The sequence below is a fragment of the Bos javanicus genome, chromosome 19, assembly GCF_032452875.1.
Source record: "Bos javanicus breed banteng chromosome 19, ARS-OSU_banteng_1.0, whole genome shotgun sequence".
NCBI classification, from domain to species: domain Eukaryota; kingdom Metazoa; phylum Chordata; class Mammalia; order Artiodactyla; family Bovidae; genus Bos; species Bos javanicus.
Window position 1 is genome coordinate 38,277,171 of NC_083886.1, and position 27,667 is coordinate 38,304,837.

The following is a 27,667-nucleotide window of genomic DNA, read 5'->3' on the forward strand; positions in this document are numbered from 1 at the left end:
AGGAGGAACTTTGTTAACAAGTGTAGTTCTCGTTTACCACCTGCCCTGCTGCTTGCCTCCTTCATCATCCGATCCTAAATAAAAACGTGCAGGAGAGCATGGAGGTCTAACCTCCTTAAGAGGCAGAGGTAGGATTAAACATACAGCTCTGAAAGCAAATTACTAACACATGCACTGGTGAATAAAATGTAAATTCAAGCTAGAGGAGGTACAAAATGAAGGAATATTTAGAGTTAGGTAGGATTAATTAGAGAATTACTGAGATGTCTCTAGTAGGCTTTTTTTTTTAAGTTGGCCGGTGTATTATTCTCCCTACGGTTAAATTAAATTTTTACTCTCTCCCTTCCCTTTTGAAAGTGGCATTAGTGTGTCCTTGTTTGGTCAGCTGTGCTCTTTAACTTTCTCAAATCTCTTTAGGCCCTTCTGCCCCATGTTGAAAATTGTGTGCCTGCCTTTTTAAAAGATAGGCACCTCATGTTTCAAGTTCAAGTGCAATGGAACTCACCCTGCAGCTTGAACAGATTTGAGTGTTTTTGCAGAGGGAGGGCCAGGGCAGCTGGGGAGGGAGTGCTCAATAAATACTTGTTGGATGGAGTTGCTGGAAAGGGAGCAGGGGAGGGGGAGTGAGCCGCGCTTCCCCAGGCTCATTTGAAATGGTTTTTCCCACTTTTGGTCCCCACACACTCTCTTTAGCTACTTACAAGGCACCCCCTCCCCTCCTGAAGTGTTAGTGTTCTCTCTCTTCCAATCACTGGTCTCCCATTCATCCTGGTTATTGGGCTCAAAGCCCAGCTGGTGGCAAAGACGTGGCATTTCCATGGATGTCTTTGCTAGGCCTGTAGATTCTCTTCCCCCACACACTGAAAGCCAGAGGGTGAGCTTGGGTGGTTAGTTACCGGGTTGATCCATGGAAACAGCCAATGTTTAGGATTTTGTTGTGATTTTGTAAAAGAGCCAGATGACCTGGCTTTAGGCTTAGACGTGTATATGGGTGAGAAGCCAAGGATGAAGGCTGGATGTCCTTTGATTCCAGGTGGATTTGCACCAAATTCCTAGGAGTGCTATAATGTATAAGGAAAGCAGAATCTGAATTAGCAGCTTTTCTGGGCTAAAGAACGGAATTGTCTAGCTTGTTGGCTAGACAAAATTGTTGGCTTTAGGGTGACCAGAGGTGTGATCAGGCTAGAAGCTCCCATCCCAACCCAGGCACCATCCTTTATATTAATACAAAGCACTGCTGTTTCTTCTTCTCTTTTCCCCACCAAGTGGGGGAAATACTGTAAAGAGATGCTCACTGTCATTCTCCAAGCCCTGATACCTACACTGTCATGTGTCGAGCCTGTGTTCTCCTGCCAAACTGCAGGCCTGGTGGCTTAGTCAAAATGGTTTCATAAACCTGCCCAGCTAGGGGTAACTTTGAACAGAGTAAAAATGTGATTATAAGGGGGAAAAAGCAGCTTCTTCCCTCCTCCCTTCTTCTCCACCCCCCAACCCCACTGCCACATACTGCTTCCCTTTAAGAGTTTTCTGTGCTCTGTGTGTGTTTGATCACCCACACAACTTTGAGAGGACCGCAGCTGATAACACGTGAGCTCCCTGCCCCACACCTGCAAGCTGGCTGAGAACCTGATGCCTGGCCCCTATTTGGCGATTGTCTTGTAACTCATGCCGATCAGATATGACACACAAATTGGAGTTGAGAGTGGAGTGGATAGCATTTGGCATGACGGAGGGATGCAACCAGAGAGCTTTCACAATATTTTGTCGTCTGGATTTCGAGGTTGGGGAGGGGAGGCCCATGCAAGGCCATCCATGTGGTGTGTGCACATCTTAATGCCGGAGGCAGCACCTGGACTCTTTCTCATTAGAACCTCTATCCTGGGGAGTTCTCTTTTCACAGAAGGCTAAAGCAGCTGCTTCTGTGGAAAGAAAGTTTGGATCCCAACCCCAGAAAGCCCCAAAATCCATGTAGATTTTTCAGGGAAGCTGAGAATGTGGGTAGCGTTAGTTGTGACAGTGCATCCTGCATGTTTAGCTTCTCGTTGCTTGCAGTCGGTACCCTTGAATGCCTTTCCTTTATTCTCGTCAGAGACCTGCAGTGCAGGTGGCATTTGCTTGTTTTTGCAGATAGGAAAACTGAGGCCCTTAGAGGAAGTGACTTGCCCAAGACTGTGTGACTAGTTAAGTCCTTTTGCTCCTGATGCAGGGCTCTTCCCACTTACGTGTAGAGAGCCCGTGAGGAATTTCCCTCCAGGCTGGCATCCTGTGCTGCCTGCCCACACACATCCAGCCTGTTTCCCTTCTGCTCACAAATCTGTATACCAGGAGCAAAAGTTCATATGTTTAACTGACCAGAGAGAATTAGGAAGATGGGCTGCAGAGAAATCTGTTCCTTTAACGCCCCATAAGTGACTGTCCACTTGATGTGGCTGACTGGAAGTTGATGGTAGCAACATTATATGTGTGATATGGTGGCAGCTTTTGAGTGTTTCCAACTGGTTTGAAATATGCAATTTCCATGCAGAATGAGAAGCTAACCGAGAGGCAGAGTTTTCCTACCTCTGTGGAGTCATGGTTATGGTTGCTGAGCTTTGACCCATGTCAAGGAGATATTCTTAAGGTGGAGCTTACGGGAAGGGTGTCTTTCTTGTGTGTAAGTGTGGAATCCCCCAAAAGCACCCAGATAAACGTGGGTGGTGCATTCCTATGGTGGGGAGATAGGTGCAGATGGGATTGCGGCTTAGATGACAATTTAGTCCTCCATATAGGGGATGACTGGTGCAGACCTCCACCACCCTGACCATGTCCTGCCTGAATGTGTCTCTCTTCTAGCTTTAGATTAACTGGGAGTGGATTCATTGTGATACCCAATAGTGCCTTTATGAGACAAGTGTGTATCCAATAAGGGGACTGTCAGGGACTTGAACTCAGGAGTAAGCTCCATCTAGGGATGTGGTATCATGGAGGACTCCCTGGGCTGCTCTGACTTCCTTATTTCTCTTACAAAGCCAGATTTTGTATAGAATTCTTGAATGTTCTAATAACCATATGCTTATGTGGAACCTTTCTTTCCCAGTTATTTCCCAACTGCATAGGTAAAGCCCCATTATAACAAATATAAATATAGTTCTATATAATAAAGTTGTTTCCATGCTTCATTTAAATCCTTTTGTTGTTGTTTTTTGTGTGTTTTTTTCTTGTTTAAAGAAAAAGATAACCAACTGTCTTATGTAAATAGTACTTTTTCTGGTCCCTGTCCATGTAACAGTTTATCTCTAAGCCAGAATATGCGAGTGCTTTGGAGGTGGGGAGTGGGGCTGTGGACCTATCACCAAGTAGCATGCCCCACTTGGCTTTTTCTTCATTGCGAACCGCACCGTCCCCCCCGCCCTGGTCATTTAGACAGACCACCACACAAAACCCAACAAAGGACAGTATGTGTTGTGTAGCTGGATGTGAGTGTGTGCGTGTGTGTGTGCGCACACACTCACGTTTGTCTTACTTGAGAACATGTGGGTGCTGGATGTGACTGTAGGAGAGCGTGTATTTGAGTGTGTATGTAAAGAAAAGTGCGTGTGAAAGAAAGCAAATGATAAACAGGACAAATGTTTAACATCAGGCAAATCTGGGGAGAGGGCGTATGGGTATTCTGTGTCCTGTTGTTGCTCTCACATCTATATGTTTGAAATGCTTTCCAAATAAGAAGTTTTAAAAAATGCTAGGCTAATTTGACTGTATCAGGAGTTCTTTAGAATGGAAGTTTTCTTCTGTCATCCTTGTAACATTTCTTATTCTTCCCATTTAACAGAAAGAACAACCGAAGCCCAAAGAAATTAAGTGACTCGTCTTGAGTTCATGTAGCACATTGAGGCAGGATTTGAGCCCAAGTGTTGACCGTTATGGTAGGAGACTGCAGCTTGTCCCTGCTGCTTGAGCTGGACAAGGTTGGCATCAGATTCTGAGAGCCACTGGGTGCCTGCTACCTTGTGTCTGAGCCCAGTCTGTGCCCCACATTAACCCAGCAGAGGGGTCAGTAGTATTGCAACAGGCTGCTAATCCGCACTGAGCATGTTCAGGATGTCCAGGTATCTTCTAGGGAAAAGTGCTTCCTCATTCTGAGAAACGTTCTCACTCTGCTCTTCATTCAGCTCTCTTCATTTCTTAAAATACATGAAATCAGAAGGCTTTCGTGTGCCAGAGCTGCAGAGTAATACTACTTTTCATTTTTATAGTAGAAATCTGAGGGGAAAATAAGTTTTGTTTATTAATAGAAAGTGATGCCAGATTATAGGCTGGGCCAGGCAGCTTTCTTGGCTGTGTACCTGTCTGCCTGTTGTGCCCACCACCTTGTGAGTGTACAGGAGCCTATGCTCCAGTGCAACTCATCTCACCAAGTAGACAGGAGTTACAACTTCATACACAAAGGAAGAGCTGTACTCTTTGTCGATGAAAATCTTCCACTGACCACAGGGCCCCAAGAGGAGTGGATCTGGTCATCGCCGCTAAGCAGTGTTAAGGGTCCAGATGCTACTGTTTGTTCCCAGCCCTTGTTCTCTCACTCCACACTGCGTACTCTGCATCTGTCTGTGCTCCTTCAAGGCACTTGAATTATTCCTGACATTTTTGTTTACTGACATTTCCTGCCAGCTTTCAGAATTGGGGTAAGTGAATGAGTCCAACTCTACTTCTTAACATAGAAGAAACAGTTTTTGGAAAATCTTTAGTTTTAGTATGTGTCGTTTACGTAACTAAATTGCCATCCCGCGACCACCCTAAAGTGTGAGACTGTGGTTAAGTTGGCCTCAAAGGACTTTTTTCAGGTACTCCAGCCAGTTATGTGAAATGGACCCAAGAGCATTTACTGTGTTGTGCTGTGCTATGCTTAGTCACTAAGTCACGTCTGACTCTTTGGGACCCCATGGACTGTAGCCCGCCAGGCTCCTCTGTCCGTAGGGATTCTCCAGGCAAGAATACAGGAATGGGTTGCCATGTCCTTCTCCAGAAGATCTTCCCGACCCAGGGATCGAACCCAGGTCTCCCACATTGCAGGCAGATTCTTTACAGTCTAAGCCACCAGGGAAGCCCAAGAATACTGGAGTGGGTAGCCTATCCCTTCTTTATGGGAACTTCCTGACGCAGGAATCGAACTGGGGTCTCCTGCATTGCAGGCGGATTCTTTACCAGTTGAGCTATCTGGGAAGCCCCTTTAGTATATTACTGTGCCAGTTTTTATGCTTTGGTTCTTTGTTCTTAAGCGGTTATCAAGCTACATAGGCTGTCTCCAGTGTTCTTTTGGCTTTGTCTCACCCCAAAATCAGTGCCCAGTGGATAGCATCCAGAATCCAGATAAGATGCAAGAGGATGAGAAAAGGCTGTCCCCAAGGTCCTGCTGGGTGCTGTGGAGTGTAGAGGCCTGTGTTAGAGCTGCTGTACAGATGGCCAGAGCTGTCTACTTGAGGGGGACCCTGACCACTGAGTCTTCTTCTTCCAGCTCTTAGAGGCATGGAGGGGACATCTTGGTAATTAACACCCCAGTCTGTTCCCATGGATCATATTCTCCCTTTGCTTCAGGAGGATAAGCCTGTTTTTTACCTGACTCATAAAAGGTATAGTTACTGTCAAGCAGCTTTTGGTTTAAGGGCAGATATAAAACCCATCATGTATGGGGAAAATGGTATTACCCACCTTCTACGTCCTCCTCAGCCCCTGAAAGCACATGTGGAGAGGTCACTTGACAAGCATCCTTCTGCTGTGAAGTCATCAGTGGTCTCAGGTGTACAGTGAGGGTAGGAAAAGTCTTCCCAAGGTCATACCTTTCAAGGCTCTTTCTAGAGGAGCCATTTGATCTGGTGTTTCAGACAGGGTTTACCCTGGAGGCACTATATGACCTTTGAGCCTCTCTTAGGAGATCTAAGCAACCAGCACGATTGGGGCTTTAGAGCAGGGGCTGCCCTGGAATGTTGCCTAGCACACTTTGGGGTTTTTCCACCAGGCACAGCCTGGGAATTTGCCTGGGATTTGAGGTCAGGCTGGATCAGTTCCAGAATGTTAGAGGCCAGGTAGGGAATCACTCGGTGGGATGGAGTGGTCTTTTGGGTATTTCCGTTTTGAAGCTGGGAACAGAGTAGAACTTGAGTAAAGAGATGGACATAACCAGAGAAGACTTTGCAAGTGGGACAAAATGATCATGGAGGTTTTCAAGGCTTTGAGGGTTGAGCAGAGTCAACCCTAATAGGATTTTAGACCCTGAAGGCAAAGCATGGCCCTGATAAACAGAATTGATTAATTGCTCCTTTAAACCCCCCTCACCAACCCCCAGCCCGAAGCAAAATGAACCAGAGAAGAGGTCCTGTCAGACCTATTGAGGTGTAGCAACTGAGCAAACCTGCCTCCTGAGCTCTGGTGTCTACTCAACAGTTACCACGTGACAGCCCTTCTGCCTGTGGCAAGCCACAGGTAAATTGAGTGCTATTTATACTCTCCTGCGTGGGGGTGGAGGTGGGAGAGATGGCCTGGGAGCCCACAATACAGCTGCCTGATCAGCCCAGGTAAGACATATCTCACTTTGACTCCCTTAGCTAATTTTGCCCCAAATGACAGCATGGGCTTTGTTTTGGGGCTTTCAGTTTAGCTGACTCTGTCAGTAGCCATCTCTTATGATTCACTCTTTAACAGTTGGGGAATTCTAGAGAGCGGGGACTCAAACTCTCCAGGTACAACCTCCTGCCTTCTGGGAGGTGAATATTGAGACCTCTGGGGCTATGTGACGATCCTTCCCTGGAGCTCTGCAAGGGCAGACACTACCATCTTCCTCATCCGTCCCTCCTGTTCTGATGAGCAGGAAGTTCTTCCTTTTATCTGGTTGGAATCCCTCCTAATTGAAGTCTTTTTCTGTCCTTTGTTTTTACACTCACACAGTTCACCTTCCTCCTGGGATCTAGCTACCTTCCCTTTAGCTACCTTTACTCATTTTCCCTTGGATCTCACTGGTTCCCACATTCCTGCTGTAGAGCAGTAATGGTGAATGGATGCCCAGGGCTAACAAGGTGGGGCTTAACTGAGGTGATATCCAATTCCATCTGTGTTTCTGGACCTGTGGGAACCCCTTAAATTTGCCCCGTCTAGGTCTTGCTCCTGGGATGACATGCCACTTCTTAATTTTGTTTTTTGTTTGTTTGTTTTAAAATTTTTGGTCATGCTGGGCAGCATGCAGGATCTTAGTTCCCAAGCCAGGGATCGAAACTGCCTCCATCCCCTGTATTTCCTGCAAGTGGGAAGTTAGGTCTGGGGCCCAGTTTGATTCAAGTAAAACATTTTGGGCATGACCGTTTCATGGGTGAAGTTGTGTGCCCATGATGTATCACTTCAGGAGGCACATGGGGTCAGGTCTTCCATTACTAGTAATGCTGAGTTTGATCACTTGAGGTGGTGACCACCAGTTTTCCCACTGCAGAAGTACATTATTCTCTTATAAGTGGTTTATGGGGAGATACTTCAGCGTTAAATACCCTGTTCCCCACAGTGTTTTCCCCAGTACTTTTGGCATCCACTGATGACTCTTCCTGACTGAGCTGTTACTTTGGGAGTTGTATAAAGCTGGCTCTAAACTAACATAGAAGGGCATGAGTATTAATGTGAGCTGTTCTAAAGAGGAATAAAACATTTGGGAGTTTTGGAATCCACTGGTGGGGGTGAAAGCAACAAATTGAGGCCATCAAATTCGGTCAAAGTCTAGATTATTTTGTGTGACTTGAACTGATAGTAAATTGAGTATCGGCTGCTCACACGTATGTTGCTCTCTGGCAGTTCGTGAGGTTAGGGAGAAGGCAGGTTAGATGAAGCTAAAAGTAGGTCATGATTTGTTTACAAAGCAGAAATTATTTTGACTATTTGAACATTATCTGTAATTCTGTTCTCTTTTTTTGTAATTCTATTCTTATTTCCTTTTCTTTCTTTCACTCACTTTCCACTGTCCTCACTAGAAAAGGGATCCCTCCTTTTTTAATTGTCTTCTTTGTCCTTTTGTCTCACATGCCCAGTGAGCAGAACTGTCCCCTGGATGCAGGTTTGACTGCGCTGGTTCCTAGTGGGGGAAAGGAATAGAGAACCCTTCCAGACTGAAGGGAAGTTCCTGAACCAAGGCATCCAGCCAGTCATGCCAATTGAGTCTGACAATGAAACACAAGAGGGGAAATGAACTTTGAAAAGTCTTCTGTGGGGAAAAAAGACCTGTGTCTCAAGTTGCTCTGTGGCATTGGAGAGATGTCTACATGAGGGTGTTCCTGGGCCCTCACCTGGAGAATTCCTGAGAGTATGTGGGGCATACGCATTCAGAACAGAACTCAGGGTAGGGTTTCAATCACGGTTGTCCTCTCACAGGATTTACTGTAGATGAACCTCCCCAACCTCTGGTTCTTCCTTCACCTCTTTTATCTTTAAATAGCTGACTGGGCATCATGATTTCTTCTCTGCTTGATAGGGATCAGATTGTTGTCCTGAGTGAAGATACTGAAGGTTTATGCTTGTCCTCTGAGTTTCTAGCAATGCAGAAATTCATCACTCCCAAATAAAGTGTGAGAATTGTTTTTAGGGGGAGAAGGCTAGGCCATGGCTATTTATGCTCTTCTTACAAAGCCCAACTAGACCCCCAAAGAAAGCATGCTCCAGTCAGTAACTGCTAGTATTTTGTCCTGTTTTAAGAATGTTGAAATCCTACAGAACTCCTTTTCAGAGAATTCAGATAAAAGGTGAAAAGTCCACACCACTTCCTTTTCTTCTAAGTGCAGCTGCTTGAGAATTGAACAAATATCTAAGTAACTGCTGTTTTCTTTGTGCGCACACGCGTGCGCGTGTGCACACACACACACACACACACGTACACTGTGGAATCACCCTTTCCCTCCTTGCTAGGAAGAGTCTGGGACTTCCTTATTTTTTCCCCATAGTGAAAAACCTCCAAATAAGTTTCTACTGACCCTTCTCTCCAGCCACCCATAGGTGTGGTCTGCATCCTGGGGAGTCAGACACAGTGAGAAATGCTTTCACCTGAGCTGCACACTTAGATACGGAGGGAGTATTAAGTACAGAGCCAGTATTGAGGTCTTGGCTGAAGTTTTTCATTTTTTTTCTCTTTAGTTAAGCCTTCTTGGTAAGGGAAATGTGCTGCTACTCTTTTTTTTCTTCTTTCTTTTTAATCTCGTTTCTTTAGTTTCTTCTCCCTGTTATGGTTGAAATGAGCTATTGCTTGGTGTTGAAAGAAGTGTTTAAAGCTCCGGGTTTAATTTTCCCAGCTGGGATGGATGGGGTCTCCTTGGGCTTTCCAAGGAGGGCTTCTAACTCCTGTACAGTCATATTGGGGATTTCGGTTTGACCACAACTTCCCTCCAAAACCCACATGTCCCTGAGTTAAGCAGTTAAGCGGCGCGGGACCACAAGCAGCTCAGAAGACTGCCTGCACTGCTTAATCCCAGCACACATACTAAAATGGAAAAGTAATCCCCATGAAGCTGCGAGAAGGAACTTCCCCTAATTACTGCAAATCTGGTATTGGGGAAATGTTTAGAAACTCGGAATCTCTGTTTTACTTTGCTCCCCTCCAGATGAGCATTCCTCCCTGCCCCCACCCCCAGCGAAAGTGCTGCATCCCAGCTAGGAGACAGGACAGGGCCTGCTCTCCGGTGTGCAACCGGCTGCCTGCCCCAGCCTCCCAGCCGCCTGCCTATGCCCGCTCCCAGCGTGAAGATCAGCAACTGAAAAAAGCACATTGTGAGAAAAACATGTGTAATAGGATCTCATTAAAAAAAAATTATATATATATATATATGCGCCTATGTATGTGCCCCGAGATCAGGAAGGATTGCTCAGTAGTGATTTCTGAGTGGTGGCATGCGTCATTTTTTAAGTTTTGCTAATCTGCATTTTTAAAATTTCCTTTAATTTCCTCCCATATATTTACAGCTTCTGTTATAATGAGAGTTTTTTCTCTTAAAGAGGGGAGGTAAGGCTAGTGCTAATATTGGTTCAAACCTCAGCAACATGAGACAGCGACTAATAACTTGTTTGTTGAACCTGCCAGTTGCTTAGTTTTGCCACGTGTGAAATCTCATTGACTGTCTCTCTTCTTACTTCTGTAGTCCTTCTTGGATATTTTGGGGTTACTCAAACTCATGGAGTGAGTCTGGAGGGTGGATGGAGAGTAGCCTCATCTTACTTCCCAGGCTTCTCTCTCCTGTGTTGCCCAAAAGATAGTAAAATAAGGGAAGTAGCCCCACAGCTGCTCAGCCAGGACCCTTTGGTCAGGGGCTGTTCTCTCCTTGTAAGCTGCTAAGCCTCCACCCTGCAGTCTAGCTCTGGCCAAGTTGAGAAGGGCAGCCGCAGATGCCTCACTTCCTGTGTCATCTGCTGCCTTCCTCCTGCCCTGACCCCTCCTCCTAAGAGCTGTTGCCCTTCTCCTTTGGGTTCTCAGAGTGGGGGTTTACTGGTGTGGTCAGGCCTGAGCTGATTTCCAGCCAGGGATATGAGGTCCTTCTGGAGAGTCAGTGGCTGGAGGAACCCCAGAGGCTGAGCTGGCAGCCTGGCCCTTAGGGATTATATTGGCTGCCCCCACTTTAGCCTGGTCAGAAGCTTCTTGTCCTGCTCCTCCTGTGTCACCATCGCTGGCTCATGATGGGCACTTAGAATCTGCTACTGAAGGAATCGATCAGTCTGCTGTGGTGTGCCCGGCCCCTTGTCAGCTGTTCGTGTGTTTCCGCCCTATTCACTGTTCCCCAAGACACAGACACTGGACCGCTGGTCCTCTCCACTCAGAGGCCCCCTCCCCAAAGCCATACACAGGCAGCAGTTGGGAGACAGGGCCAAGTGGCTCCGGAAGATAGCACCTAGGGCTCCTTATCTCCGGTGTGTGCTGTTTTGTTTTTCCCATTTGCTGTTGCCCAAGAACCGAAGCATCCGCCACTGCTCAGCTGCATGGTGAAACAGCCTGGCCCTGTGCCAGGGAGCTTCGCCAGGTGGTTGGGCTGTGGAGGCTGCTGCATGCGATGGGCCGATAATACCCACAGCACTGTAAACAGGACACCCCACCCTCCTGCAGCCACCCATCCAGTGCCCCGGCAGCCTGTTGCTTTGTCTTGGCCTGTCGTGATAGGGGCGGCTCTTCTTAGACAGGGCAGCCAATTGTCCTGTTTCTCTCCCCCTGTTTCCCAAATCTGAGAGGGTACTTTCCAGAAATGAAACCAGTCCATTTTCCGACCACAAGCAACCGTTCTTTGTGACTTCTCAACGCTTCTCCTTTAACCATAATCACACAATTGCAGGGCAGAACCCCATCCCCAGGTCTTTCCGGTATACCCATGAGGGAGGGAGAGCCCAGAAGCTCCTGTTCATTTGCACTCACTCAGGGGACATGCCAATCTGACCAAGCCGCTGATGCCTACGCCTCCCAGTGGCTGTTTCCCCTGCACTATTCTCTCTGGAGACTGTCTGGCCTGGGTTAGACCAACACTAGGGGAGGAAAAGGCTCTGACACTAAGCTGCCCCCTTCCCAGGGGACGTTGGTGGCTGGAACTCACCCTGCGTGTCTCCTCTTCCTATTCGCCCCACCTCCACTTTCAGTCCTAAAAGATCACAACGTGGAGAAGGGTTAACTGACAGTAATTGGTTTGATGTAATCTATCAAAGTAAAGTCTTTTGCCTCTCATCTTCTGTTCTTTGCAGCAGGGGTCCAACCGATACCTCGTCTCAGATCAGCGGCAGCATTAGATTAGAAACAAAGTGCGCAATAAGTGTAATGTGCTTGACATATCCCGAAACCATCCCCTCCACTCCAGGTCTGTGGAAAAATTGTCTTCCCGGAAATCGGTCCCTGGTGCCAAAAAGGTTGGGGAGCGCTGCTTCCCTAAGAGATAACAAGCCGGGACTGTGCTCCTGCCGACGATAGAAGAGCAGGTCTGGTGAGGGATGAAGGGCGCATGGTGCGGGCTGCAGTCACATCACAGTGAGGGCTGAGCTGAGATCGGAACCAGATTGCTTGCACCCAAGTCCCTTCCAGATATGTCGGGGCCACGCTCCACCAGCCTGTGGCCCCTTTGAGGATGGTACAGAGCATGCCAGTGTCTGACTTCGGCTTTGGTTTGTGTTGCATTTGCGGGGGAATGTGACGCCTTGGTTTTGCCCTAATCAGTTTTGGTGATATTCCTTTTTTTTTTTGTATTTGGAGGAGCAAGTCAGAACCCCCGAAACCCTGAGAGTCTTTGTGAATAACTTTGGTCAGAAATGACTGGAGGGCATGTAGAATTGACCGAAATGGGTGGTTGGAGTCTTACACCAAATTCCAGGATCTTGGGCCCTCCCCAGCCCTAGGGGTGCTGGGGAGTAATGTAGCCTCTGGTTGCTGCCCTTGAGAGTGGGCCCCTGTAGTTCAGCAGTGGGGTAGGCTGTGCAGGGTATCCATGGGAACAGTGTAAGACAGGCATGGCTTCAGACATCCCTGGGGATACCAGACTTTCCCCCAGGTTTCAAAACCTCCTCCAGAAAACCAACCAACCATCTGCTCCATGCGCCCCCCCTGCCCCCCGCCCCCAAAATAGACACCTGGTCTGGCCCGCAGTCTCCTTCCTCACTCCCCTCCCTGAAGGAGCTGCCAGGCACTCCTTCCTTCAGGTGTGTAGGCAGGTGTCCCACACCCTCAAGAGCATTACTGATACAGGAAGGTCGAGAGCCCCCGTGAGCTGATGTAGGAAGGAGGAAGGTTGGGTTTGAATGTATGACTGCTCCTCACTCACTGGGCGACCAAGTCCAGTGTGAGACTGGACTTCTCTGTGCCTTGTTTTCCTTATCAGTCTTTCTGGAATCTCTTTTAGGAAAACAAAAGACTGTACCCACACAAGTACTTTGGGGTAAAACTTGAAAGTATTATGTAAATAGGGGTATACTTAAAGCCTCAGAATGGAAAAATTCTAAAGGAGCTTTTTGCAACAAATTCTGCTGAGGGGCTGGGAGAGGTGTCTCCAAGAAATCTTTCTCCCTAGAGCTTTTTCTCACCCCTGGAGCCACAGCCCCCTTCCTTCCAACAGCAGTGAAGCAGCTGTTACGATCATGGTGTTCTGGCCTCTATGCCAGTCTCTGGCTCGTCTGCTTCCCACCTGCTCTTTGCTTCTCTGTCATGTAATCTTGTAAACTTGCCCTCCAGAACCCCTGCCTCATCCGTGGTCTCTGAGAGACAGTTTGGGAGAACCACAGGATAGCATTTTGGTGTCTGATCAGGCTGCCAGCATGGGTCAGAAGCTCCCAGAAATATCCGGATTGCCATCTTCTGATCTTAAACCAAGGATAGAAAAACAAGTGGTTGAAATGCCAATGTAGGAGATGCAGTTGGGACTTGAACCTAGCACTAACTTATTGAGCTACAGGTGCAGGGAAGAAAGGAAAGACATTGGGCCTCCCTGAACCTCAGAGGAAAGGGACAAGCGACTCTGGGGGATTTACTCACAGGGAGCAGGCTGAGCATGGATATGCAAGGCAGACACTCTTGGAATCCAGGTGTAATTAGAGCAGGCTCACCCTTTTAGTAACAGGTTTTTGATTTTGTGCAAATACTTAATGCATCTGCCAGTGTTCAGCCCTATGCTGTAGATGCTGTGTGGGTTTCAAAGATAAACTAGACAGAGCCCTTGGCCACTGGTTATTCATTATCTGGGAGTTACAAATACTTGTCATCCGAGAGAAGCTGCGAAGTACTAGAAGAGGACACAGCAAGGGCTTCCCTGGGGGTCCAGCAGTTAAGATTTTGTGCTTCCACTGCAGAGGGCATGAGTTGAATCTGGTCAGGGAATTAAGATCCTGCATGCTGCACAGAGCAGTCTAGACAGAAAAGAAAAAAGGAAGAGTACAGAGTACTGAGGAAAATCAGAAAATCCTGAGACATTCCCTCCAGGGGACCCAGGAGACTCCGTCAAGGTGGAGATGGTTAGGCTGGCCCTGATGGATGGGTCAGATTTTAGCCCTGATCCACATGTGCAAAACCTCAGAGGAGGTCAGGCCCAAGTCGTGGATGGGAAATGGTGTACAGTAGTTTGTCTGGGACATAAGATACCTTGAAGAGTAGTGATGTGTAAAGAAAAGGTAAGTGGGACCAGAAAACAAGACTTTTGAGTACCATCTTTGAAAGAAAGCCTTTAAAGAGTTTTAAGAGTGTTAAGGTCATTTAAAATGATGTGTTGAGATCACTGTATATTGATTTGGAAAGGTGTTTATAAGGTGAAAACACTGCAAAATAATATATATAGTATAATCCCATTTTTATTTTGAAATATATGCATACACACACTGCACAGAAGGCAAGGCCCCCAAGGATGTATATCTCATAGTATTATCATTGAAGCTGAGTGCCGAAGAATTGATGCTTTTGAACTCTGGTGTTGGAGAAGACTCTTGAGAGTCCCTTAGACTGCAAGGAGATCAGTCCTGGGTGTTCATTGGAAGGACTGATGTTGAAGCTGAAACTCCAATACTTTGGCCACCTGATGCGAAGAACTGACTCATTTGAAAAGACCCTGATGCTGGGAAAGATTGAAAGCAGGAGAAGGGGACGACAGAGGATGAGATGGTTGGATGGCATCACTGACTCAATGGACATGAGTTTGGATAGACTCTGGGAGTTGGTCATGGACAGGGAGGCCTGGCATGCTGCGGTCTATGGGGTCACAAAGAGTCAGACACAACTGAGCAACTGAACTGAACTGAATTGATCTCTGGGTGTTGAGATTTGAAGCTTTTTGCTTGTTTATTTACATATTTCTTTGCACTACTTTTTTTTTTTTTAATTTATCTTTTGTTGTGGCGGCATGTGACTTCTGTAATCTTGGTTCCCTGAGAACCTGGGCTCACAGCAGTGAAAACATGGAGTCCTAACCACTGGACCACCAGGGAAGTTCCCACATTTTTATGTCATTTTTAATTTCTTTTAAATGAGTACATATATGATAGCTGAGGGAAATGATCTAGAACTATAGGAATTAAACAAAAGGAATTAGATAAAAACTGAGACTAAAAGTTATCCATGCAGTAATATTTATGATATTCAAATTGAGAGGAACCTCTCAAACATCTAATAATATGGGAGTGGTTAAGCAAACTACTGTATATAAACTTGGTAAAATGTTGTTCAGTTGCTAAGTTGTGTCCAACTCTTTGTGACCCCATGGTTTTTAGCACACCAGGCTTCCCTGTCCTTCACTGTCTCCTGGAGTTTGCTCAGATTCATGTCCATTGAGTTGGTGATGATATCTAACCATCTCATCATCTACTGCCCCCTTCTCCTCCTGCCCTCAATCTTTCCCAGATTGAGGGAAAGATCATCAAGTTCTTTTCCAGTGAGTTGGCTCTTCGCATCAGGTTGCCAAAATATTGGAGCTTCAGCTTTAGCATCAGTCCTTCCAATGAATATTCAGGATTGATTTCCTGGTTTGATCTCCTTGCAGTCCAAGGGACTCTCAAGTCTTCTCTAGGACCACAGTTTGAAGGTATCAATTCTTTGATGCTCAAGCTTCTTTATGGTCCAGCTGTCAGATCCATACATGACTACGAGAAATATATGACTACTAGAAAAATGATAGCTTTGACTATACAGACCTTTGTTGGCAAAGTGGTGTCTTTACTTTTTTAATACACTGTTTTAAAAATGACAGATATGTGGATCGTTCATACTTGAAAATGAGTATATGAAATGGGTAGAACAAAGAAGAATATCATTAATAGATTTCATATTGATTACTATGTCATGTACTACATTTCACACGGTAAAATGTGTGTAAATATTTAAATGGATTTGGAGAATGTAGACAGTATTACTAGTGTTTCTCTTTTTTCTGTTGTGGTAAAACAGACATAGGGGCCTCCCAAGTGGTTCAGTGGTAAAGAATCCACCTGCCAATGCAGAAGTCTCAGGACACGCGGGTTCGATCCTGGGTCAAGAAGATCCCCTGGAGGAGGAAATTGCAACCTACTCCAGTATTCTTGCCTGGAAAAATCCCATGGACAGAGGAGCCTGGTGGGCTACAGTCCATGGGGTCACAGAGTTGCACACACATGACACACATAACATAAAATTTCCCATTTAACCATTTTAAGGTTATGATTCAGTGGCATTAAGTACACTCACAGTGTTGTGTGATGATCACCACTGTCCATTTCCAGAACATTTTCATCGCCCCAAGCAGAAACTGGTGCATGCCTGCTAAGTTGCTTCAAGCATGTCCGACTCTTTGTAACCCTGTGGACTGTAGACGCCAGGCTTCTCTGTCTGTGGGATTCTCCAGGCAAGAATACTGGAGTGGGCTGCCATGCCCTCTTCCAGGGGATCTTCCCAGTACAGGATTTGAACCAGTGTCTCTATGTCCCCTTTATTGGCAGGCACGTTCTTTACCACCAGCACCACCTGGGAGCAGAAACTCGGTGCCCATTAAATAATAATAATACTCTATTCGCTTCTCCTGCTGAGCCCCTGGTAATCTGTTCTATTTTCTGTCCCTGTGAATTTGCCTGTCCTAAGTACCTCATTTAAATGGAATCATGTAATATTTGTTCTTTTGTGAAGTTTCATTCGTGGTGTAGCAGGTATCAGAACCTCATTCCTTTCTGAGACTCTCTTGTATATTTGGAACACATTGTGCTTATCCTTTCATCTGTCAGTGGACACTTGATCGTTTCTACCTCTTGGCTGTTGTGAATAGTGCTGCTATGAATGTGGGTACAAATGTCTCTTTGAGACCCTCCTTTCACTTCTTTTGTATATATACCTAGAAGTAGAATTGCTGGATTGTATGGTAATTCTTCATTTAACTTTTTAAGGAACTGCCAACCTGTTAGTGTCTTCTTAATATAAAGCTCTTCAAGTTTATAGCCCCCAGTTCCTTTTGCTGTGATTAATGCACACATGAATTATCAAGAGATTAATACAGATATGAAAGCATTTTGCTTTGTTTAAAGGGAAGAATTTTATAGAGCTTAAGGCCGTAGTGTGTTTTGGATGTGGTTATGGAAGACATGGTCAACTCAGATAACTGAAAGTTACAGATGATTCTACAACTCTTAGATTTTATCAACAGTTTCAACTTTTACCTTCTCCCAGAAAGATTTAATCAAGGTAAAAATAAAATGAGTGGACTTATAATTGGTTTATTTTTGTTCTGTTTAGCCAGGGGTCAGAGGCAGAGAAGAGAACCAAAAGACTGGGATATTCTCCTGGATCCTGGATAGATAAAAGTAGTTACATCATTCTGTTTGTCTCAGTCACCTAGGTTCCCCAGAGCTAATGGTCTTGGAGGAAGCAGGAAGTGTCCTTCAGTTAATTGGGTTGAATTTGTGCATAGGAACCCTGCAATCAGAGCTGCAAGGAAGAAGAAAAGATGCAGGAAACAAAAGATGAAGGAAAACTTGGTTTTTGTCCACTTCCAGCATCCAGTTGTTTTTTTATTGATGGGAAACAGACTTCTCTCGGGAAACTCAGTGTGGAGACCTGGAGTTCACAGTTCGTAGTCCATTAGGAACAGGAGAAAGAGGACGTATATAAAGTAATCCCTCATCCAGAGGGACATGGTGTAAATTGTTTCCAGTGACAAAGACCAGCTGGTTAAGTCAGGAGAGCTTTGGTCAAGCTGTATGTGCTTTTATGGGCTGCTTCGGATTCCTGTAGGAGGGAAGTGAGTGAAGATGCAGCAGTTCAGCCAGGCTTCCTAAAAGAGAGACAGTTGATGACCACGTCTGCTTCTTCCATGCTGACCTCTAGGTGTACGGGCTGTGCTCTCTTCCAGCCAGCGTCCCATGTTCTGTGGCCCCAGAAAAACCAGTGTGTAGGCCTCAGCCACCCCAGGTCCGACGTACATTCTCCTTGGACACCATCCTCAGCTCCTACCTTCTGGGCCAGTGGCCACGAGATGCTGATGGGGCCTTCACCTGCTGTACCAATGACAAGGCCACCCAGGTAATGAAGCTCTCTCTAATGGGGTGAGGGTAAGGGTGGGGTGGTGGAGTGACTGAGAAGGTCTTGGGTCTACTTATCAACCCTCAATCATTTATGTGACTTGTCCTCAGTTTTGGCTATGCATATTCACTATACATGAAAAGCTATATACATATAGCTTTTGATTATTTCATGTTTACCAGCTTAGTTCTCTTTGTAAATGTACCTGAAAATGAGTTTGCATTCCACCTGTTGGGAGAGAGAAGGCAAACTGTTTGTCTTTGAGTATTCATGTGTGGATATACAAGAGTTGATTTTGGAATTTATCCTAGATTTTAATAAATGAGATTTACCTTGCTAAAACAAGCCAATATTCAGCTGAGTATGCATTCCCCACACAACTGGAAGAGGTGGTCAAAATATGTGTTGAGCCAGAATATATCCCACTGGAGCAACAGGACTGGGAAGTTCTCAGATAACGGAGAGTTGCTCCTTAGTCAGCAGCCCTATCTGGGATTTTAGGGGACCCATTTGAGTCCTGTGGAGCCCAGGTCCCCTCTTCAGGGTTTTTCTTTTCATTAAGAATCCTAAACTTAAAAGGAATCTCTACAATCACCTGGTTCATTGGTCAGTTTTTGAATAAAGTAGTATTAGCCTGAGCAAGAAGTTGTCTGAAGTGTGAAATTATACAAAGATATTTCTTTGTCTGACTGAGGACTTTGACATTCTCAGGAGTTAAGTTTTTAAGAATCAAATCTCCCTTTGATGCAGTTTAAGCCCATTCCTGTTCAACTTCAGGACAAATGAGTTGTTCTCAGGAAAGAGGAAACAGGGCGGGGAGAACACAGGCTCAGAGGCGAGGCAGCCCACATCCTGGGGGATGCTGGGCCAGTTGCTCTTCCTTTGCAATCGCTGCAGTGTGCCCATCCCGCCTGATCGGAGGTGGAGCGCTGGCCAAGTGGAAAAGGCTTTTGTGCGCTCACTTCCCCTGTCCTCCTCTGTTGAGCACATCTCATCAGTCCCTTTTATTTATTTTTTAAATGAGATCCATTTTCAAATGTTATTAGTGAATGTTTGAATGCCCAGTGCTGTTCTTGGCATGTCAGAGTGAAGAACAAGGAAATGAGAACAAGGTTTGGCCTTGGTGAGTCTGGATGCCAGTTCCATGAAGGCCAGTAAACCGGGAGCCAAGGGATGAGATGTGGCCAAGTGTCTGGCACAGTTTACAGGAGGGACATTCTCACAGGAATACGCCACCTTGGAGCAACAAAAGTTTGCAGTTAAAATCGATGGCCCTTTTTAGATCTAGGAACAGACTGTAAAGTATGCTCTGGGTAGCAGACCAAATAGGCCTACTTCCTGGGAGCCCTGGACACTAGTTCCCTGTATCCCCTGAAAAGGGCAAGTAGTATAGGTTATGATTCCCCATCACAGGCCTGGAGCACACATCCCTTTCTCTTTTGAGAGAATGGTTAGTTCAAGTAATGTGTCTAGTCATGGAGGGCTTCCTGGAGGAGCAGGACTTGAGGTTGCTTCAGATGTGCTCATGATTACACCCGCTTCATCAGACAGCGGGCTTCCACACACCCCACCTATCCCTGAATCCCTATCTCTGTCATTTCCTGCTCTCCGCCTTCTAGGAAGCCTCCATCCCACTCCTCAGATGGCGTTCTCTTTGTCAACTCAGAGCAGGGTTGGCCTCAGATGTTCCCTGGCCAGATTTAGAGGCATGGACTCTAGGCTCTGTGTTTTTGCTCAGGCTCCAGCTGCAGGCCAGATCTTTTATATAACAAGTCTGGGCTTCTTGCCACAGCAAGACAGAGGTCAGCGATGCGCCTCCATGGGTCTGGCAAGGCTGAGCTCTGCAGCTTTCCTCTTTCCCTGGGATGGGCTCCAGCCCTCGAGGAACTCTTAGCAACCTGTCAATATTGTGGCTGCATGAGGAGGTGGGAGAATTCTGATCAACACAGGCATCCAAACCCAAGTATGTGCTCGGCCCGTCTTTCATTCCAGGCCTTCTGGGAACTTTCTGCTTCTAGGTTTTGGGCTCCATTCAAATTCCTGCTTAAGCACCCTGGCCTGGCACAAGCTACCTTCTTCAACACCGGGGTTACACCAGGAACCAAAGCCTCTCCTGACATCTCCCAAAGTAACTGGTACTCCTCCCCTACGGAGCACAGCTACATCACCTAGAAAGGACTGGAGATGGGGGAGAGGTTTTATGGGGGAGATACAAGAGGTGTAGTGAAGAGTGGAGGGAAGGTAGTGAGGCCAGATCTACCAAAGTTCTTGAAAGCTTTCAGTTCAGTTCAGTCTGACTCTTTGCAACCCTATGGACTGCAGCAGTTGCTAAAAATAGATGACGCCAGCACCTTCCCCTAATTCCTTTGAGCTCGAGGGGCGACAGCCTCCCCCTCCCCTACCTCCTGTGCTCTGTCTTCTAGCCACACCAGTGTAGTACCTCCCTCGCTTCTGCTCTCTTAGCTGTGCCGCCCACCCCTGCCTCCACCCCTCCTCATACACACCTCCAGCCAGCCACCAGAGTGTGTGTTTGAAGACCTCATCACCCTGGCACTCCTGGGGCAGGACCCGCGATGAAGACAGCAGCCATAGTCATGGGGTAGGCCAAGCAGCTAAGCTCCCCTCTCCAAACCCCTGGAGTAGGAAGGAACCCTGCAAGTTTCACATGAGAACACACTGTCCTCAAGGCTTCTCCCAAGGCAGAAGATGGAGTTAAAGTTCTCAGTTCTCGAAGACAGCAGGTTACAAACAGTCCCAGTATTCTCTCCTTGGGTTTAGCGATGTTTTAAGCCCTTAGGAAGGCACAAAGGAAGCATGGGTGGTTCCCAGGCAACTTGTGGTCTGATGTAGAGAGCTAGCTTACCCAGATATTTGGGACAAGTGAGGAAGAGAGGTGGGTGGACCTTATTTGGGAAATTGGTTCTTCTAAAGGGGTGTGAATGTGGTCATCCGGGAAGGAGGGCTTTGGAGCTGCTCATGTTCTGAGCCAGGGTGCGCACCAGGAGCAAGATGACCAGATCTCCCAGAGGTCAGCATGGTGGGTGTAAGGAAGAGCTTGGGTGCAGTGGGTGCTGGACACGGAAGGCACAATCAGTGAGGACTAGGAAGGCTCCTCTGTGGTGTCACCATCATCTGGAGGTGTCTTAATGTCTCCGAAAACTCTGCCAGGATTGTCCAGGTCAGTCTGCCCTCCCCCAGGTTAGCTGGTCACTCAGAGCTGGCCACCAAGTGCCGTGGGCCAGTCCCTCCTAGCGCTGGGCCTGGGCGGGTAATGGCAGCACATTCTAGTGGTGGCGATCGCCCCCTCCCTTCTTTCTGGGAGTCTTCTGAAGGGAGGAAGTGGTCTTACCACAGTGGGATGACTGTTGGAGCCACTGGTGTTCTCATCCTGCAGACAGATGCAACCCTGGGTGCCTGTTCGCCTGGCCCCATCCTGCTCATCCCTAGCCCCTTTTCCTCTTCAGGCTCCAGGTGATGTGGGGAAATGCCCTGATGATAGACCTTTTTTCTTCCTTTAGGTCTGAGTTACCTTTTGGGGAAAAAATTAGCTTAAGTCCTTGACTAGCAGGGCAGAGGTGGCAGGCTTTGTTTAGAAAGCCTGTTTTTTCTCTTTGTTTTCCCTTTCTATGACTTTCCCAACCTCTGTGCTGTCCTTCTCTTTTCCCCAACACAGTGCCTCAGCATTTGGTGATGACACACAACTCAGTCTGCTCATCATGGGCCTTTTTTTGCGGTTGTGAGGGTCTGGGCACAATGCCTGTTTCCCAAACTGGTGAGCAGAACCAGTTGTTCAGTATACAGTTTGATGGCAGCTCAGAATATTTGAAAATGGGTCCATGATGGAAAATTTGAGGGTTGCAGACACTGAGGGACCAGAGAACTCTAACTCTGCAGCTCGAGTTCTTGGTGCTGGCTGGCCGACCACCCTCAGAGCCCTCCCTGCCTCTTTTTCTGGCCAGAGTCCCAAATGGTGGCTTCCCTGCTGAATTTCAGCTCCCCGTGTAGTTACTGAGCATCTGTACTAGGCCAGGCACCATGCTGCTCTGCACATCCGCATAGTAGGTACACATAGGGTTATGTCCCCAGAGCCCAGCCAAGGTCACTGGAGAAAGCGAGGACCAGGACTCTTCCTGCCTCAGAATCTGGACAGAAGCTTAGTTGGCTGTGGGGCAGAGAAAGAGGTTCCAGTTTGGGGGGTTTTGGCTCCATCTCACCCCTACCCTCTTGTTAGATCAGGCTGTTGTTTGGAAAGCTGTCCTCACCCTAACCCAGTTTTCCTACATGTTGCTCCTAGACTTCAGAGTCCCAGGCAAAGCTTCCTTGGTCTAACTCACATCAGTTTTGCATAATCCAAGCATCATCTGCATAGTTGGCTGATGCCACTCATGACCAGTAAGTAGCCCTGCTTCTCTCTCAGCTGCTCCCCAAGGCCAGGGTGTTAAAATAAATCTGTTCCAGTGTGTGAGTCCCTTTGACAAACACGACTGGCCTGCTGAGCTCAAGCTTTATCCTGCTTCCAGAAGACCATCTGGAACAGCTACTTATGGTGCTGTCACACAGCCTGGCTTGACCCCTGTTGTGCCATAAAGGGTCACTCTTTGAAGAGTACCCTTCCTTAGCTTTGACTTTTCTGTGCTCCAAGGAAACCTTGGACTAGATACCTGGGGTGAGACCCAAGAGGAGGAGCCTGTCTACCCAGGAGCACTAGAAATAAGGCAAAGGCATGGTCCCTCTCTTGATGCTCCCAGTTCAGTTGGAGTGGCCAAAGCCCACACCTGTGCACATGCCTGCCTGAATGAAGAATACTCAGGGTCAGTGTGTAAGCAGCCTCAAACACAGGATAACCTACTGTATTAGGTTCCTGAGGCGATGTAACAAATTACCTCAAACTTAGTGGCTTAAAATGGTGGAAGTTTATTGTCATAGTTCTGAAAGTCAAAAGTCTGAATTCCATTCCACTGGGCCAAGATCAAGGTGTTGGCTGGGCTATACTCTCTCTGGAGGCTCTCTGGGAGACCCGTTCCTGGCATCTTCCAGCTTCTGGTGGCTGCCAGCATTCTTTGGCTTGTGGCCACATCATTCCACTCTCTGCCTCCATGGTCACATCTTCTTCTGTGAGTGTCTATGTTTCCCTCTTATAAGGACACTTTTAATGGCATTAGGGCCCACCAGGATAAACTTCCCATCTCAAGAGCCTTAACTTAATTGCATTTGCAAACACTTTCCCATATAAGGTAACAGTAACAGGCCCCAGGGATTAGGACCTGATTTCTTTGGGGGGCCATTTTCAATCTGTCACACCTACTGATGTCGCCTACTACTCTGCCCCTTGCTCACTCTACCCCAGCCACACCGATCTCCTTATCGCTCACAAACCTGCCAGACTGGCTCCTGCTTCAGGACCTTTGCACTTGCTGTTCCCTCCATGTAGGTCACTGTCACCTGTGATATTACGCGGCTCACTCCTCACCTCCTTCATGTTTTCATCAGATTCTCCCTTTTCAACGAGGACTTCCCTGACATTTAAAGTTATGTTCCCCAACCTAAGATTCCTATCCTCTTTCTTTAAAAAAAAAAAAATTATCTACCTTTGGCTGCACTGGGTCTTTGTTGCCGCGCACGGGCTTTCTCTAATTGTGACGAGCGGGGACGCCCCTCTAGTTGTGATATTGCGTGGGCTTCTCATTGCAGTGGCTTTGACTTCTCTTGTGGAGCACGGGGGCTCTAGACACACAGGCTCAGTAGTTGCGGTGCACAGGTTTAGTTGCTCTGAGGCATGTGGGATCTTCCCAAACCAGGGAATTGAACCCGTGTTCCCTGCATTGGCAGGTGGATTTTTAACCACTAGAGCCCCGGGGAAGTCCCTCCTATCTCCTGTCTTTGCTGTATTTTTCTCTTTTACCTATCACTGTTTAAACTGTGCCTCCAACTAGAATGTACACTCAAAGGAGATGACAATTTTTGTCATGTTGTGTGTTGTTATATCCCCAGCACCTAACACACAGTTTGCATTCAGTAACTCTTTGTTGAGGGCACATGTGATATGTGCCCTGAACCCACATGATCAGAGAAGATGCAGAGGGGGCAGCAGGCCACGTGAGGTGGACAGTTAAGAAGGGCCCCTGATGGGAAGGCTGGAAAGAGCTGGTAGAGTGTGCTGTCTTAGTTGGGGATGCCAGGCTTAGAGGTCAAGGGGTAAGGAAAGACAAAGGAGATGGAGCTACATTTGTCTGCATGACAGAGAGCCTGGGGTGGAGGGTAAGATGGTGATGTCTGTGGCAAGGGGTGGGTGTTAAGGCAAAGCGATGGCCTTTAGTAGCACAGTTTACAGAGAAGGCAGTAGTTGCCAGGAGATGCTGCTGAGCAGACTGAGGTGCGGTGGACAGAGAGGACTGAGAGAGGAGAGTCTCCCAGCTGCCGTGAGTTTTCACATCCATTCTAGCCTCTAGCGCTGGCCTACACTTCTCCTTCCACCCCCTCACATACTTCAGAAGAAAGAGGCAGTTGCAAAGTTCTCAAGAGATGTTAGTAGACCCGGGGGCAAGCCTGAAGGTGGCTGATTCACCGCCTTCTCACCACCCACCTGTGGGTGCAGTGTCTTCCCAGAAGAGGAGAAACGGGCAACACCTGAGCCTTTGTCGCCCCTCCTCCGCAGCCTCTGCCACCTTTCCAGGGACAGCAAGCTTGAGTGGAGTTCAGCTCTAATGAGCAGACCTAGTTATGTATCGGTTTGGCTTGGAGCCCTGGTAAGGAGGAACGTTTGTGCATCTGCCCAGCTCAGGGGGCTATGGGAAAGGGGGCTTCTCCTCTCTTTTCAGTATATGCAGTGGTGGGGATTTTCTGAGGCTATGTCTGCCAGAACTCTGATGGGCATTTGGAAGTAGACCGGCTGCTTGGTTTCCCCTGTCAGAGCCAGCTCCACCTTCAGGCTTTGGGGTACAGCCTGAGGTCACCCTTCTGCAGAAGAAGGGATGGTGGGGATGCATCTCTGGAGGGTCCCCCTTGTGGTGCTGGTCTCAGGGAAAGGAGTCGGGACAGTCCTCTCACCCTGGCTGTCTTGCACGGCCCGGCAGAGTTCCTGATGGGTGGGCAGCTGGGAGAAGGAAGAGGCAGGGAGGCTCGGCCCCCTGTGGCCCCTCTCCTGCAGCTGTCGTGCAGGGCAGCCTGCTCCCACAGCCCCACTCAGACTGCCCCCACTGAGCTCTTCTTAACAGCTGTTGGGTGGTGAGTTGTTGGGCTTGTTCCCTCTTATCCTCCCCCTTTTCTGTTTGCAACAACCTCTCGGGAGAGGTCAGCGGATCTGTTAGAGGAGACGGTTCCCAGGCCCTCATGGTTTTGGCAGCTTGTGCAAAGAAGTTAGAGAGGAACTGGTTCCACTGGAGCCTCCCCCTTGGGCCCTCCCTTGGAATGGAAGTAGGGATGCTGGCGGGGGAGATGGACCATGTCCTCCTCTCCCTCATGCTTAGAGTCAACAGCTTCCCCCCTGCAGCAGGGGCTCAGGAAGTGGGTCTACAACTGCCCCTGCCTCCATCCTGGGTCCTCTGTCTTCTGCGCAGCGGGGGAGGAAGAATGGCGGATTGAGAGCCTGGTTCTCACAGTGGCAGAGCAGGAGCTAGGAGAAGGAGCTGCGATAAAGCCAAGAGACGTCAGGCATCTGAGCTGACTTCAGAATTCTGGTGCTCCCGCTTTGTGAAAATCCCTCCTGCCATATATTCAGGGGAACACTGGGGCCCCCAACACTCTGTGGACAGGGAAACATCACAGAACAAGCTTGAGGCACTGCTCTGCAAGAAGTCTCCTGCTTCAGTCCAGGATGGAGAGCAGGGCATCTCTGTTGAGCTTTTTCCTCTCTTACCAATTAATGACTCCTTAATGGGGTCTTGTCTGGTAACGTATTTTTATTAGACTCACAGGAACCTGGGCCCATACTGGGCTCTTAGATGGGGAGGGAATCGGGGATCCCAGTGGTTCCTGAACTCAAGCTCATTTGGACCTGGTTGGGATAGAGAGGGACAAAACTGGTCCTCACTGTTGGGGAGAAGCACCTGGACTTTCTGGGGCTATAATCCACGTGCAAAAGTCTTAAGAGAGTGAAGAGCAGGTTGTCCTCATTGGCTCATCAGGGACAGTTTCCTGGAGGACGTAGGAAGAGGCAGTGCAAGTGGAGAAGCCTGAAAGAATAAGAGGGGCTGGCAGCGTCCTGGGGGTCGACGTGCAGGTGAGAGAAGACCACCCAGAGCCACCACCTCTGTCCTGAAAATGGTGTGTCTGCTTCCACAGGGCTCATTTGAGGAGCTGAGCTGTCTCACTGGGTTTCTCTCCCTGCAGACCCCCCTATCCTGGCAAGAGCTTGAAGGCGAGCGGGCCATCTCCTGCACACACAAGCGCTCAGCATCCTGGGGCAGCACAGACCACCGGAAAGAGGTAATCGCCCCGTGATGCCACGGCCAGGGTAGCTGCCTCTTGTCTCCCCCAGCACCATCTGCTCCAAAGTGGACCCACGTTTTCAGTCTCACCCGCCTTGATCTAGCCTTTTCCTGATGAGTTGGTGTCTTCGTAGCTGCCTCCCAGCCTCCTGGTGGCCTGGATTTATGAGCCCAGGCCCTCCTGTAGGCAGGGGCTTGGCCCGGACCTACTGCTGCCCTCCAACAGCCAAGCTCAGGGTGGGGGTGGCCATTGTTCTCACTTCACTTTGAGGTTGCATACAGATAAGCAGTTCAGAGACCAGAGAGAGACAGAGAATGAGTTTTCTGGGAATTAGAAGCCTCCAACCTCACTACTTAACCACTCATCCAGCCTTATTTTTAAAAGCAGAGAAAAATAGTGAAAATAGTGATATGTTCCCAAACACTCCTTCCTGGCCCTCCCTCCCTCTCATGAGGGCCCTTGGGGTTTGAGAGTGAGGAGAGAAAAAGACATAGACTGGATTCCAAGGCTCCCAAGCCAGGAGGACCAGCTTGCCAGGGGTCACCATTTACAGGGCAGTAGCTTCTGCCCTCTTGGCTGCAAGAACAGAAGGAGAATTGTTGTTATTCAGTCGCTCAGTCATGTCTGACTCTTTGCCACCCCACGGACTGCAGCACGCCAGGTTTCCCTGTCCTTCATGTTCTCCCAGTAGGAGAATATGAAGTATTTAAGGCTAGTAGGAAATACAAAGTATTTGCGATTTTTAATTATCAGAATATTTACATTAAGGATCAGTAGGTCCAGAATTACAAACTGACTGGGATAACAGTCAAAGTTGTTGATGATGCTCCATAATTGTTACCGGATATGAAGTTGGGACAAAAGCTGATATTCCTTCTAGAGAGGCTGCTCCTTGCTGAGCACAGTCTACTTTAAAATGGGGGTGGGGGGAGCTTCCCTGGTGGTCCAGTGGTTAAGAATCCTCCTTGCAATGCAAGGGACACTGGTTCCATCCCTGATCCAGGAAGATCCCCATGCCCACAGAGCAACTCGGCCCGTGTGCCATACTGAGCCAGCACTCTGGAGCCTGAGAGCTGCAGCTACTGAAGCCCATGTGTCTAGAGCCCATCTCCACAGCAAGAGGAACCACTGCAACAAGAAGCCCACACGCCGCAACAGAGAGTCGCCCCGGCTCAGGGGCCACAACGAGAGAAAGCCCTCGAGCAGCAGTGAAGACCCACCACAGCCCCTGCCCCCAAAATAACAGTCATAATAAAATAGGGG

The 27,667-nt window shown here is 47.9% G+C and overlaps 1 protein-coding gene across 3 annotated transcripts in view; it reads left to right on the plus strand.

The window, feature by feature from the left end:
- FAM117A (family with sequence similarity 117 member A) overlaps positions 1-27,667 on the plus strand; it is a 52,771-nt gene that overhangs the window by 17,167 nt on the left and 7,937 nt on the right. For 2 of the 3 annotated variants that reach the window (XM_061391431.1, XM_061391430.1), the window contains exons 2-3: positions 17,808-17,977; positions 26,306-26,401. Coding sequence is in view for 1 of the 3 variants with exons in the window: in XM_061391430.1 (XP_061247414.1) it covers positions 17,808-17,977; positions 26,306-26,401 (266 nt within the window). In the remaining 2 variants the exon portion in view is untranslated. Of the gene's footprint in view, positions 1-17,782; positions 17,978-26,305; positions 26,402-27,667 lie in introns of all 3 variants that reach the window. The other variant, XM_061391432.1, reaches the window with a different exon arrangement.